The sequence below is a fragment of the Scomber scombrus genome, chromosome 5 (genome assembly GCF_963691925.1).
Source record: "Scomber scombrus chromosome 5, fScoSco1.1, whole genome shotgun sequence".
NCBI classification, from domain to species: Eukaryota; Metazoa; Chordata; class Actinopteri; order Scombriformes; family Scombridae; genus Scomber; species Scomber scombrus.
In genome coordinates this window covers 13,635,496-13,649,885 of record NC_084974.1, presented here as the reverse complement: position 1 = coordinate 13,649,885, position 14,390 = coordinate 13,635,496, and the positions used below count along the sequence as shown (strand labels likewise).

General features: G+C 39.2%; 2 protein-coding genes across 5 annotated transcripts in view; one reads left to right on the top strand and one right to left on the bottom strand.

Annotated features, from left to right (window-relative positions):
* Window positions 1–14,390, top strand: part of si:dkey-103g5.4 (uncharacterized) — a 31,887-nt gene extending 17,497 nt beyond the window's left edge. For 2 of the 4 annotated variants that reach the window (XM_062419488.1, XM_062419485.1), the window contains 5 exons: window positions 4,545–4,699; window positions 5,074–5,160; window positions 7,191–7,337; window positions 7,552–7,737; window positions 14,217–14,390. In XM_062419488.1, the coding sequence (XP_062275472.1) occupies window positions 4,545–4,699; window positions 5,074–5,160; window positions 7,191–7,337; window positions 7,552–7,737; window positions 14,217–14,336 (695 nt within the window). In that variant the 3' untranslated portion in view covers window positions 14,337–14,390. Of the gene's footprint in view, window positions 1–4,544; window positions 4,700–5,073; window positions 5,161–7,190; window positions 7,338–7,551; window positions 7,738–7,912; window positions 8,023–8,725; window positions 8,862–14,216 lie in introns of those variants that run through there. The other 2 variants (XM_062419486.1, XM_062419487.1) reach the window with 2 other exon arrangements.
* On the bottom strand, window positions 8,019–14,102 carry LOC133980713 (synapse differentiation-inducing gene protein 1-like). The gene is made up of 2 exons (XM_062419492.1): window positions 9,450–14,102; window positions 8,019–8,966 (listed from the first exon to the last, which is right to left on the bottom strand). The coding sequence occupies exons 1-2, from the start codon at window positions 9,561–9,563 to the stop codon at window positions 8,823–8,825; spliced, it is 258 nt and encodes an 85-aa protein (XP_062275476.1). The 5' UTR covers window positions 9,564–14,102; the 3' UTR covers window positions 8,019–8,822.

The following is a 14,390-nucleotide window of genomic DNA, read 5'->3' as shown; positions in this document are numbered from 1 at the left end:
CCGGCTCAACAGTGCAGAGCACTCAAATAACTACTTTATTGCATAAAGGGGTACTAAATGGACTCACAAGAATCGCACATAATACATCCTTCATGCATTAATTATAGCCTACCGTAATTGTTGCTTCAGTACAACAACAACAACCAGCTCACGCATAATCAAGTCTGCACATTTTACAAGAATTGTTTCTTACACTCTATTCTCGATTTAATTAAACTGTTTATCCCACTATGATGAGAAGCACTTTGATTTTCCATCCTCGACTTACATACACATTTGGCTGAAAGTGTAGTTCACAAATGGCACATAAACTGGCGGGTGAACCCATATCCGTGACATTTCAGTTGGGGGTGTTGATTATCAAACACCCCCTCCCAAAAAATGTTTGAGTTCATTAAATAGGCTACTTGCAGTGATCCTACCACAGCAGAAACAACAAGTACTTCTCCCCATTGAGAGAGACGCTGTGTGCATTTAGGTGTAACTTCACTGATTATTTATATCTCCCACAACGCCGACATGATCGGTCAGGATCTAATGTTAATTAATGTTTTGTGTTCTTCCATAGTTTCAAAAAGTCACACACACAGTCAAGGTTCATACTATAATACACATTGACTGGAAGAAAGTGTTACACCACCAGGGAGCAAGTGGCCAGGTTGACTTTGTGTAGTGGGCTGATGAGTATAGTGGACTTGGTCAATTGAGGTGGTGGAGTTTCCTTTTCGTCAACTTTTTTCAAATAACACATCAAAAAAACTTTGTGTAGCTATTGTTGTAGCATTAACATTTCATCGCCTAAAAAGCAGCTAGTTGGCTGAAGGCAACTCAGGAAGGGCTGCATGTCAGAACCAGACTAATCCATTTACATTCCTGAGACTTCCCACACAGGCAGGGCTGCCAAGTTTTGACTTCAGCTTGGAGTGAGATTTGTGTCAGTTGAGAGGGGGTTCATAATAAAATGAGCATTATTCCTCGACATCTCTCTGGCCTTACAAACCAACACCTTTTCATTCCTTCTTGTTAATTTGTGTTTATTGTGTAGCATTTTTGATAAAGTCAAGATATTACAGATTTTTTTTTTTAAAACATAGGACTTTGAAACTCATCAAATCACACCAATCATCAAGGAGCTAGAAACCAATTAATTTCAACTTTAAGTACGTGGCTACGTTGTATTGTGTAATGATCTTTCTTTCATCCAGCTGCTCCACTCTTACTTCCTCTGTCTGCTATCTTTTATCCTGCATATGACTCATTCATGACAGAGAAATATGAGCTCTCCAGGAGGAAAGTGCTGTCTTAACTTTGTTACGCTCTGTGCCTCAGCACTCTCAACGGGAAAAACAAAAAAACCAAAACATTGCCCCTCCATCATTTAAAAGCAATCTGCTCAGGTCAGACTTTAATCCGGTTAAAAGTGGGCGTTGCTTAGAGATAACATGTTACAGAGCTGCAGAGAGAAACAGAGCTACAAAAAACTCCACACACACCAACTGTTGTTAGATTTGGAAGAGGATGAGGGAGAATGCCCCTGAGTGCAGGATGAGTCATTACAATCATTAACGGGAAGAGAAAAGACAGGCGTTTGTCCGGAATCATTGGACACTGGAGGTGTAACCGCCAGGGCTTAGAGGGTGGGAAGAGCACCTGTGGGAGTCAGGAGTGCAGACGTTTCTCAGCAGCGACATATATTAATCACAGTGAAACAAACAGTGCAATGACATTTAAAAAGGCCAGACTTAATTTGTAGTGATGGGAATTTGCCAGTTGGGAGTGAGCCAGATCATTTGGCACAGTTCAGCAAGAAGAGCCGCCCCTTTAGCTCCCAAACGGCTCTTCATTAATTACTACTTCTGGCTTTTATAATTCAGCCAAATTTAACATTTTTTCAATTTTGTGTTTGTCCCTTTCTCCATAGATTTTTAAGCAAAAACGCCACCGACACATCACTAGTCATTTCCCATTTTGTCCTGTAGCTCTTCATCTCCCTGGCTGTCTGTTCCTGCAGCTATGAAATCTTTTCTAAAAAAAGTTTAATAATGGTGTAACTGGTGCCGTTACTGAACATGTCTGACCACACCTCTGTAACTTGCAGCTGGCGATGGCAAGGCTGGCCCCAGGGGCCCCTGGGCACTGACACTCATGGACCCCCTCACAACGTCTCGCAGCACTAAACACGTCCACCTAATTATACCCACCCTGGCCATTAAAATTATTTAGAGCTTCCAGTCAAGCTGGCATGTCAAATCACACACCTGTTTGTCAAAAACTGAATAAGTAGTTCAGGTGAGCTGATAACATTATCTAATCATCCACAACAAATAGCACAACTAAATGCACACATAAAATAATGGTTCTTACCATTAAAGGAGAGAGTGCTGAAAGCCTCCTTATTGCATTTTTTATTGCATTTCTGTAAGGGCCGACCAACAAAAAAAAAAAGAGTATTTTTACCCCATCACGCAGGGCTCCTTTCTGCTCAAGAGACCCCGGGCACTTGCCCAGATTGCCCGTATGGTAGATCCGGGCCAGGGCGATGGTGACACAAAATGACGACAATTAGTGTCCGAAATCTGAACTAGAGGTAATGCACACTAAAATGTGGTTTTGAGCTGTAAACTAAATTATATTACTGCACTGAGATGAAACTCATCGATGCTGATGTTAATATTAACATCTTAAAAAAATGGCATTTTATGGGTTGAAAATGGTTCAAGCTGTCATTTGCTATTTAAACTCAGCCATGAGAAGGTGGTGCCAGTGCTGACCATGGATGTATTAGAAGATCTGGATACTGGACCAAAAATGGTGCAATCCAATAGGCCAATAGAAGTTGCTTGGTTGGTGCATACCAAGCCCCCAGGAAGAGCGGCAGGCCTTGAAGCTTTCTAGCTTCCGGGTTTGCTTCTAAGTTATACGGCCCACTGAATATGCGCAGTAGTGTTTTTTTTGCTGACCCCACCCATAAGTTCCCCCTCAGCCATAGACTTTACATTAAGATAACATCATAGATTTATAAATTGCTTAAGATAAAACCTCCATGGATCAAAAATAAATAATAGAAAGAATCATAATTGGCCTTGTTTGCAGTTTGAGGTGTTCTGTGAACAATTTTACAGACATCTCTTTTACAACGGCTAATGGTTGAGCAGCGGCACCCTATCCAGCTATTATAATATGCCAAAAAAAGTTCCTAGCTTCCAGGTTTGCTTCTGCGTTATTTGGCCCATTGAATATGTGCAGTAGTAAGCGACAGGGCCCATGACATCCATGATGCTGACATAGTCGACTGTTTGGGAGGTCCCTACGTCATGAATTTTATGTAAATGATAGAATGATATTGCCCGCTTCCACCAAGCCCCGCACTCATTTTCAAGTATATGCTCATTGAGGTAGACAGCGGTTCAGGCCTGCTGGAGAAGTCTCTCCTCTGCGACTGTCTGTGGGAGGAAGAGTTGCTGGCAGCCATGAGAACCAAAGAAATTCTCTTCGCATCTCACCCTGTAATTTTTCAACTCTGCAGTTATCAGCGTGTCAAAGCTTGTTTGAAAACGTTAAATGGCAGTGTAAGTCCATCGGAGCTCTGCTGAAACTGGATTTCAGATTCATCTGACAGGTCAGCTGCTGCTCCGCATGAAGCTGTCCGTAGCAGAGCATAGCTGCAGAGGTGTGTTTAGACATGTTCAGTACCCAGATACACTTGTTATTAAACGTTTAAAATATATATTTTATCAGCCGATAGCTGCAGGAACAGACAGCCGGGGAGATGAAGAGCTACAGGACAAAATGGGAAATAACTAGTGATGATCTATGGAGAAAGGCACACACACAAAATTGAAAATGTTTTAAATTTGGCTGAATTATAAAAGCCAGAAGTAGTAATTAATGAAGAGCCGTTTGGGAGCTGGAAGAGCCGGCTTACTTGCTGAACTGAGCCAAATGAATGACGTAATTCCCATCACTACAAATTATGGCCTGTTTAAATGTTGTTGCACTGTTTGTTTCTCTGTGACTAATATGTGTTGAGCAACTTCTGCCCTCCTGATTTTCACACCCCACATTGCATTGTGGGGCGTGAAAATCTTCAAATAAATTCTAAAACTCACAGGTGATCAGTGAAGGGCTGCAGGATATGTATGTTTTGTCTGCTGATGCCAGAATAAAGTGCATTACAATAATCCTGGAAGTGAAAAAAAATGATTAACTTTTTCTAAATCAGTAGATAGAAGAAATTATCTGATTTTAGGGAGTGATTTCGGACACATGTCGAGGCCATCTTGAATTACCTGGATCATCTGCTACACAACATCTTTATGGACCAAAAAAACAGCAGTGGACGGCTCCTCTCTCTCCGTTGCAGGACGGAGAGATTTAAAAGATCCTTCGCTCCTAAAGCCATCAGGCTGTCTAATTCTTCAATAATTTACAGAAGAGCTAACAGATTAATTGAATTTCCCCTCGGGGATAAATAAAGTAACCCCCCAACACTGTTTATGGCCTTGCTGCTTGTGCCAATCTGTTCTCTCCGTTTTTTTGTCCAGACAAAGGCAAGAATAGTTTTGTAGACATCCTCGATGCTCAATGGGAATGTGAGGGAGAGTTGATCCCTTCTGACCCCTCAACCCTCAACCCCAGAGAGTTCCTGGTCTTCCAACATGGACTATTCCTGATGCAAACACTGCACAGTCTAAAACTGGTTGGTATCAAAGTTTCACTCTTACTCTAAACCTTGGTACCTATCCATTTTTAAATTGATTTTAATGTTTAATTTTGAGGCTTTGAGTGGCCTGGCTTGGCGCGATCTTTAAAATTTAAATTCCTGTTGAACCTCCATGCAGCCTGTGGTATTCAGGCAGGAAACCTTCTAACTAAGATTGCATTTATGGTTAAAGACTAAAGGTGACTTGGCCTTTGTGTCGAGTTCTTGGTATGTATTTATTTATTTATTCTTCTTTGTTTTTTAACTATGAAATAGTTTTGTATCTATCTTTTTTCAGTGTTACTGTGGGCAGGGCTACTGAAGGCATATTGTAATACAAATAATGGGGTTTCTGTTGTTTTTCCTCACAGACTCCAGCCATTTCACTTCAGATAGCATCTAGTCTTCCAAACAACAACTACTTCAATAACGCCTTCAGAAATTCCTTCTTTTATCAGGTAAACTTGGAGCTTGTTGTCTGCCAAAGTGTATGTTGAATTTGCAATTAAAAACAAACAACAAACTAAACCCCTTATTACCGGGGGAAACAAAGTAATCTAATATCACAGAATTTTTGAAGATGAGATGACGCCTAGCTGTGCTATTTCCTGCTTTAGTAAAAATATTGTCTGCTGTGTTCAGTTTGGAAAAAAGATCATTAAACTGACAAACTGCAGAGATTATTTTTTAGCTCTCTGGGAGCTCATACTTCTAAACATTTTATACAACATGCTGCAGCTGTCTGATAACTGTAAGCACCTTGTCCACAGATATTAAACAGTGCTCCACAGGCAGTTAAAATCTGTCCAAATTTAATTTAGCTCTGTGAAAGGCGTGGTATATTGTTGTTTCACTAAGGACTTACGTCAGATCTGCCACTCTTATACTCTTTCTGAGGTCTTTTTAGAATCTATTATGTGCCTTTTTTCTAAGATGAACAAATAATGTAATATCTGGACCACTGTGCTAGACACTGTTTTGATTTATGAGTAATGAATCCCTAGACAACTGTCATACTGTCAGTGGTAGAATGTAACAAAATAAATAGTACTGTGTTGAAGTTCAATTTTGATTTGAGTTGATTTAAATTTTACTTGACAATACTTGATTACACATGGTTTTAGGTTAACCTGCAGCAATTATTTTCAATTTATGCTACTTACACTTGAACTTCATCACATTTCAGGGAAATATTACTATTTATTTACCACATTTATCTGACAGGTTACTGGTTAGTTATACAGTACAGTACAAACTGTATAATCAAATATTGTTTTATATTAATCTACTCAACAGTATATCATTTTGTTAAAATAATATCCACCTCAACCAGATGCAAACATTAAAATTCTCCATACATCAGTAATAATAATCTAATATTATAATATATGATAACATACAATATGTGCAATTCTGCTAGATAACCAGGACCTTTACTTTTAATATTTAGGTTACATTTTGTTATTTAAGTAATGATTTGGGTGCAGGGCATTTACTGGTAATGACCCAATGCTATGCACAACTAACAAGTGGTGACAGAGAATCAATACATTTGACAAATGATAGGATTAAGGGAATAAGGGAATAAGTGGATGCAACTGCAGGAAAAATGGAACAAACTACATGTTACAGCACGTCCACATGAACTGTGGCCACATTAATAAACTGATTTTCATTCATAGTAACTGTATATCAGAACGAAAGAGTTCAGACAACAGCAGAGCACTAAGTTACTGTTCACATCTTTTTGGAGTATCCACCAGTGCTGAAAGGGCTATTCAGTCTCAAAAGTGAAAGGGTTTATAGAACATCGCCCTGAGCCCTGCTGATCTCTGGACACAAAAGACTCACACATCAGTTCCTACCCCCCTCTGTTTACAAGGGAGAGAGGTCAGACAGAAAGACAAATCAGTAAATAACAAGCAATTTTACAACCTTCAGGTTTCTAAGGCATAGGGTTATAAAGTTTGTTTCTGGGGTAGGTTGCAGTATTTCAGATTCCTTTGGAGTTCAGAGGGATTCACTACACTGGAAGAGGATATGAGCTGCAGCTGTTGCTTGGACAATTTGGACTCTGTGAGCGAACATTTCATCCCGCAGAAGGGCAAACAAAGGCTTTGAATAAACACTTTAAAGAATATACTGTTTATCTACTGCTTATGTAGTATCGTACATATATTGGTTTCATTGGTACAAGCATCTTTCATTTTCTTCATGCTGAATGTGCAACTCCAGCTTCCACCTAGAGTTTAGTGTACTTTATAGGAGACAAATTAACGTTTGTATCATTGAATTGGTCACTTCTTGTAAAAGAGGAAGTTATAGACAAAAGTTCTTTTATTTCCCTTTCACAGATGGCCTACGAATGGCCTTTGTATTGTACATTGCAATGTGATGAGGCACTGTGCATGCTTTTTAATTCTTTGTACAGTTGCAATGTGTTACTGATAATAGGTCAGATGCGTGTGAATGACTGCCTTGTTTACAGGAGGCAGAGGAGACACTTTTTGTCCGGCACCAGAGGCTCCACTCGGTTGGGGGCTTCTCTCTGCTCCTCCTCCACTGTCTGTCCCATATCAAAATTAAAGACATGAACTCTGACTCCAGTCCTGCCTTCCAGAGGCTTTTCTTCAAGGTACAGACAAACATCCAAAGTCTGCATGAATCCTTAATGGTCTGGGGAAAATAGCTTTGACAGTACTTTCCTTTTCAGATGTAACTCAGCTTTGAACATGTTTAATTGGCTACTTATTGATAGGTGGACTCATATCATTTCCAGTGTCAGGTTTCAGGATAATGTGAATTTTAATTAATTATTTAATTAATAATTTTTTCATTGTGCATCACAGGTACTGCAGGCATGCCTGGGGGAGCTGTTTCAGGCCAGACTGGGTGTGTCCCCCTCTAGACAGGAAGCCAATTTATGTGTGTGGCTCCAAGACCAAGAGGTCCCTTCGGGGAATCTGTCAATCTCTCATGCTGCCTCCTTGCTTCACGTGCTACACAAAACAAGCAGAGGATTGTTTTCACAAGATGTAAGTAGCTATGATCATTAACTATAGCATGGTTCATCAGTTAGTCATTTTTTAATTACTTCTGCATGATTGCTCAGGTGGATGAGTGGCAAGATAATACTTGTCAGATGGAAGGAGACCAGAGCCTTGCGTGTTTCCTGTTGTGTGTGTTTGTGTTTGTGATGATAAAAAACAGGACATTGAGGAGCTTCAGAGGAAGCACAGAGAATCATATCTGTTCTCCCATCTTGAAGGAATTTTGAAAGGAAAGAGTTCTGCGGCAGAGAAAAACGAAAACCAGATTTGGTAAACAGAGACTGTTTAATACTTCAGTATTTGTGTACAATGCAAGAATGCAGTTTTAAAATCCAAAACAGTTTGACACAATAAGAACAAAACAAAAACAGGCAGAAGTATTGATGTTTACCAAGTAAGCAAGTTATGTTTTATATAATGTTGTAAAGTCTATATTCAGATAAGTCATGCAAATACAGAGCTGTTAAACAAAAATGCAAAGCTAGCTAGACAAAGCACCCATCTGATTATTACAGGCAATACTGACAGAACAAATCAGAAAGCTATACTACATCCTTACAATCATGGACCCTTCAGGAAACTTATTGCACAACATGAGGAATACTTCATTTCCATCAACCTAATTAGTACCAACTCCAGAACATTTTTGGAAATTGGGCCAGTTTCTAATCTCGATTGTTACTTTTATCATAAGCTCACCAAATCAAAATAAAATAAGAAAAAATTAGTTTTTGTTTAGTTAGTTGCATTTTTGTCACTGAACATGCTTGTTTTATCATAATCACTGATCTCAAAAACATTCACGTGAAAGTCTCCTTAAAAAAACATACATACTTTTAGTTTTTACCACCACAAGTAGTGCTTTAAAATGGCATTCCTTTGGTCTGTTTATGGGAGCCTGATCCAGTATATAGACCAACACGTGTACAATCCATATGTACTCACTGATTTAGACATCTGTTTTTCTATTTAGAGACCTTGCGTGTGGAGGAGGGGAAGTCCATAACAAAGGCGGTGTTCAGATTCCAACAGGTCTGCCAGCAAAAGCAGGCTCTTTTGAAGATGTTAGTTCAGTGTTTTGAAGTGGCTTGGATTGCAACAATAATGATGATCAAAATTATTCCACAGACAAGTCCGATGACGTTTAGCATCTTGGCTGTCCTGGATGCATCAGCAGCTCTGGTTGAGTCCCCGAGGGCAGTAGCATTTTGTACCTTTTAAAAAACAATGATCAAGATTAGTTCTATTGTATGCAATTGAATTGCTGGAAAAATTGTGTTTGACTGAGGAAATACAATCCTCAGATTTAATCACATTCAGTTGAAACAAATTTGTCATTGAGAAAAAAAAAGTGAGATGCTCCATAAACTGGAAATTTGTTTTGTAATTTAGCAATTCAGATTCATTTATAAGACATGTTTGAACTGGAAAATATATCCATACACATGCAAAACTAACCTGACTGGTTACATAATGAACAGTCTCAAGATTTGTTTCCTAATGCCTCAAACCAGACAACAAGCTACAGTACATGTTAAATTATAGAAAATGGGAAGTATTCCACTTAATTGAATGTGCTATTTGCTATTTACAAATTGTTTTTTTTTTAAATAGTTTTTGAATTTAGGGCATGCAAGACTAGATAGGAGCAGATGAGAATGAAAAAAAAGCTTCATGTTAAGGAAATTGATACGTACCCTGCAGGAGCAGACGATAGCTGCAACCCCAAGAGGCAGACAGCAGCATAAAGTGTTGAAGATTGACCATCCTAGGTAGGATGGAGCAACAGTACGGACCTGGCCTGATTCCATAGTGGCTCTCTGGATGGGAGTTATGTGTTGCTGGAAAATATCTGACTGTAGTGGCTGATGGGAGTGGCATCCTATGCTCTTTTATTCCTTATGGGTGTGGTTTCTGGGGCTATATGAGACATGTTTGAGCATCGAACGCAGAGAAAATAGACCCAATCACCAAACAGCTATGATTTTGGGCATCCCTTTTTAACTTTACTTGAGCTTGACTGGCTGAAGTAACATGATGTCAAGATGGGGGTGGGAACCTGTAAAATGAGTCTTTCCAGACCCTCTATCTGAGTTGATTTTGTTGTCTACTTTGGCATTCTGTAACTCATAGTATTACAGCACATATATAACAATTCCCATAGTTTTATTCAAAAGATACACTTTATCAAGTCATGCCCATACACCTCTCCCTAATTTTGCCAATTCTGCATGTACATTCATGAAAAGAATGTAGGGTTGGTTTAAACTTTGTTAGGGATTTTTTTGTTAGAAAAGTAAATATTTAAAACTGTATAGTCTGTGTTATAAAAAATAGGATTATGATGTAATTCAGATGTCTTGAAACATGCAGTGTGTTTTCCTATTTTTATATGACTATTCTTGACATTTGATACTAATTGTTTTACCTAAAAACTGAAGTTACTGTAGCAAAAAGGAGAAGGCGCGAAAAGGTCAAGAGGTAGGGGGATTTACGGGAACTGAGAAACTGTTACGTGTTACCTATGTCTGCCAGTTGTGAGGGGGGGCTGGGAAAGGTTATCAGTAGGGGTGCGACGATACACTAAGCTCACGAGACGAGACGAGACGAGACGAGATATTGGGTTCACGAGATCGAGACGAGACAAGATTTTAACTATATTTTTAAGAAAACTTCAATGAGCAAATACATGACTGTTCTTTTATTTAAAATTCACAAAATGGAAATGGAATTGAAATGTTTGAACTAATCATCTTGTAATGAATCACTTTAGTTCTACTTTCTAAATATATAATTATCATATGCAGTATGCAGCACTGTAAAAGGTTTCCCCATATAGATATTTTATAGATGGATAATTTTGGTATTTATGGAAATAACAACCATAGATACAAAAGTTAGATACAATCACAAATACTAAAAAGTAAATTGTAAAGAGTAAAAACAATTGTAATATATAAATATAAATTATATAAAGAATCCAATTATCACAAATTATAACATATCGCTAATAAAAAAGCACAGAAATAAAGGTAAATTGCACAAATCCTGTATCACATAAATACACAAGTAGAACAACATATAAATTGTGTTATAATTTTACTTTTTGCATCATTAGGCTTCCATAGCTGCTAGATTCCCTTCTCCTCCTACCTCAGGCTTTCAGTGTAGAGACCTGAGGTCAATTTACCACTGCTCCTCTCCTCATCTCATAATTCTGACTGAGATCTTCTCAGCAGGTAGAAGCTGCAACAAGGTTAATGATCCACACATGACATTATAAAAAGAAGACATGACGTGCGAATGAGCGATTTTTTTTTTGGTGCGCCCCTTAATTATAGCTTCGCGAGACAATATTCACGTCAACAAGAAATATCGTTGCGCTTCATCTCGCGGGATCTCGTGGTATGAGATCTCGTCACACCCCTAGTTATCAGTATTCCTTGGTTTTGGTTTCTGTACTTCTGTACTTCATGACTTTGTTACTGTGTTACTATTCAAATTTCCACTGGGAGTTGAAACTGTTTGTTGTTCATGAGAACGACTGTGTGTCCTTCTCCATGCTGGCATGAGTAAAAGAGAAAGATTCATCACTCCGTTGTCTGTGATTCTTCAGAGAAACTTGTAGTAAAAAAATTATACAATTGTTCTGACCGCATAACTGTACAGTCACTTAACATTTCCACCGCATGATACTGGGGGAAAATGGGGGCTGCAGTGGGATTCCTGCAGTGGGAGTCCTTGAACCCTATCAAATTCTAAAGCTTAGCTGAATTATGTTGTATCATCTTATACAGTGTTTTTAAATGCTGTCCCATCTCGTGCAGTGTGGTAAACGTGTGTGCCTGCATGCATGCTGTTTGACATACCTGCATGCAATGCATGACTGAGCTGGAGAAGCAGCATAAACAGATGGTTTGAGGGATGTTTCAGGGAAAGGAGAGGCTAGTGATGAAAACAATTCCCGTTCATCTGCTGGTTGGGTGTAATCTTTACTGAAAGCCTCAAGGACAAGGGGTGAAAGCTACAGGAAATGAAACAGATACGTATCTGAGTGGTTTTTAATTCACTGTCGGTTCAGTCCTCCTGTCAGCTTGTCCAAGGAGAGAAGTGTTTGGATGTTATGATATTGTGATCTCCAAGAGAGGTGGACCACAGCGTGTCTTACTTCACAGTGAGCGAGTGGGCTACAACTGCTTACTGACGCTGAAAATCTGGAAGTAAGGGCGAAAGTATAAACAATTTACCTGTTAATAATTATTACTGTTAAACAAGCAGGACATAAACTAGAGTACAACACCCTTGACTTCCAATAGTCAACTCCCCTCTCAACCACAGCCGTTATGCCCATCCAAAATAGCTGGTGCTGGATAAATGCAGCAGGTCAGCTAAACTGCATTGTATTGAATGAGCCTGAACTCTGCTTTGAAGGAAGCCCTAATGGGAGAGGGGGTTTTCTGTGATGTCTTAAAATGTCTTCCTATAAATGCTGTTTAATTTCAGAACAAAAGCTTAAAAACACAGATTGCAACCGCAGCATACTTTTTGTGTCGTGTTTTGAAAACCATGCCCAATTCAAAAAAGTAATCGGCACCATAATCTGCAACCAAGGGCTGAACTGCTAACAAAATGCCTGTAGCTAGATAAAAACATTAGATTTCAGCATGTCAAAGGATCATTTTAACACCTTTTATTTACCACTGAGGAGGTTTATAGTATATGCTGAAACATGTTACATTAAATGCAATACATGAATACAAGGGCTGACGTCACATCTGCAGTAGAGATAGAACTGTGTAGTAAACTCCACTACATAACAGGCTGACATGACACACACAGCTGATAATTTGTAATCGGGCAGGAAAATTGCAGTTATTTCTGATTTGAGCTCTTTTTTTTGTCCCTGTAGGCATACAAGGAAATAACACTTGATAACTCTAAGTGATCAGCAGCAATGAAAACAAGATGGGAACAAGATAAGATAATAAATAGGACCTAGTAAAAACCCTGTTGGAGTGCATTAGCAGTAGTGGGGGGTGGGGTGTAGGTGGTAATATTTATTGCTCCGTCCTCAGCAGCTATGGCAGTCTGTTAGTTTGGGTTTTGATGGCTCCGTATTTCTTACCCGATGGTGAGGGGACAAACCAACTGTGACCTGGGTGGGTTGGGTCCTTACTGATGCTGCTAGCCTTCTTGTGTAGACGTGCAGCAAGATGGTTGCTCACAGGCTGAAGAACACCAATCACACCAGGAAACAGGATCTGAATGTTTATTCTATAAGAGCAGCACAGGACACAGTCAGCATACACACACACACACACACACACACACTGCAGCGTCGTCTCTCTGTCTCCAGCACAATAGCTGTAGTAGCTTTTTTTGTTGTTGTTGTGTGTATTAAAACAGTTTTACAAAAATTAACAAAATACTAATGTAATGTGTAATGTAATGTACTAACAACTCATAACTAATACAATGCACACAAATGTAAATGTTATAATAATGGAATATTACACTCAAGTTTTGAGGAAGTTCACCAGATAATAACATTTAAAAAAAGTAATAAACCTTGACTCAGCTACAGATGGCTAGCATACTCTTTGTCTTTGTTGTTTTGGAGTATAGTTCCCACAGTCTTCTGTGCTGTTTTACTACCTGGACCAAGTCCTTCTGGTTCTCGGTGGTACAAGTGGCATACCACACTGTGGTGCAGTAATAGAAGATACTCTCTATGGTGCTTCTGTAACAGTTTATTAGGAGCTGAGATATAAGTATGGCCTGTTTGAGTTTTCTTAGGAAGAAAAGCCTCTGTTGAGCTTTCTTCACCAGGTGGGAGGTGTTAAGGAATTATGAGACATCCTTTGTTTTATGAATTCAGGATGTTGTAAACACACTCCACCTCGCCATTTATGTGGAGAGGGGATGCGTAGGCTTCCTGAGGTCCACAATGATATTCAGTCTATTACTATTATTATTATTAAAGCCTATTACAAACACTGCATACCTTTCAATAAATCCATCCCTGTTACTAGCAACATGTCCAGGTGTATGTGTCACTTTTAAAGAGGTTTTTGAGCTGCAGGCTGCCTGTGCAGTTCATTTCTGTGTCTCTTCCGCCACACAGCATATAGCCCTATATTCACTTTTGTCTTCTTAAAGGCTCAGTCTTTTAGTTCAGCAGCGTATAAAAAATTAATTCTCAGTCCTTTAGCCTTATGTTAGTGTATCCCACCACAAAGCAGCTTTCAGGCATTTTTCTCTCGTTTGCTAGCAGACAGAAATGAGAAAGAAGCACCTTCACACAATACAAAGTAAGTGTAGAGCAGGGGTCTGCAACCTTAGGCACGCATGCCATGGTTGGCAGTATAGTCATTGACACACTGGCAAAAGCAGTACCCTCTCAGCAGCATTTAAAATCACTCGTTAACCACCACACCTGCTCATGAGTGGCCTGTATTCTTTAGTTTGACAGACAGTGTGCCTTCCTCCCTCCCTCATGGACAGAAGAGTTGCAGCAGATGTTGAAGTGTCACGTTGTGAGCACAGATCCGCTTACTTTGTTGTTGTTGTGTTTTACATTATAATAAAGAACAAATTCCAGCATCTTTGTAATAATAAAGACCTATCTAAATAAATCA

Coding starts and splice junctions, on each gene's coding strand:
- LOC133980713 (XM_062419492.1), bottom strand. CDS start 9,563: ATGGAATCAGGCCAGGTCCGTACTGTTGCTCCATCCTACCTAGGATGG. Junction 8,967..9,449: donor CTATCGTCTGCTCCTGCAGG/GTACGTATCAAT, acceptor GTTTTTTAAAAG/GTACAAAATGCTACTGCCCT.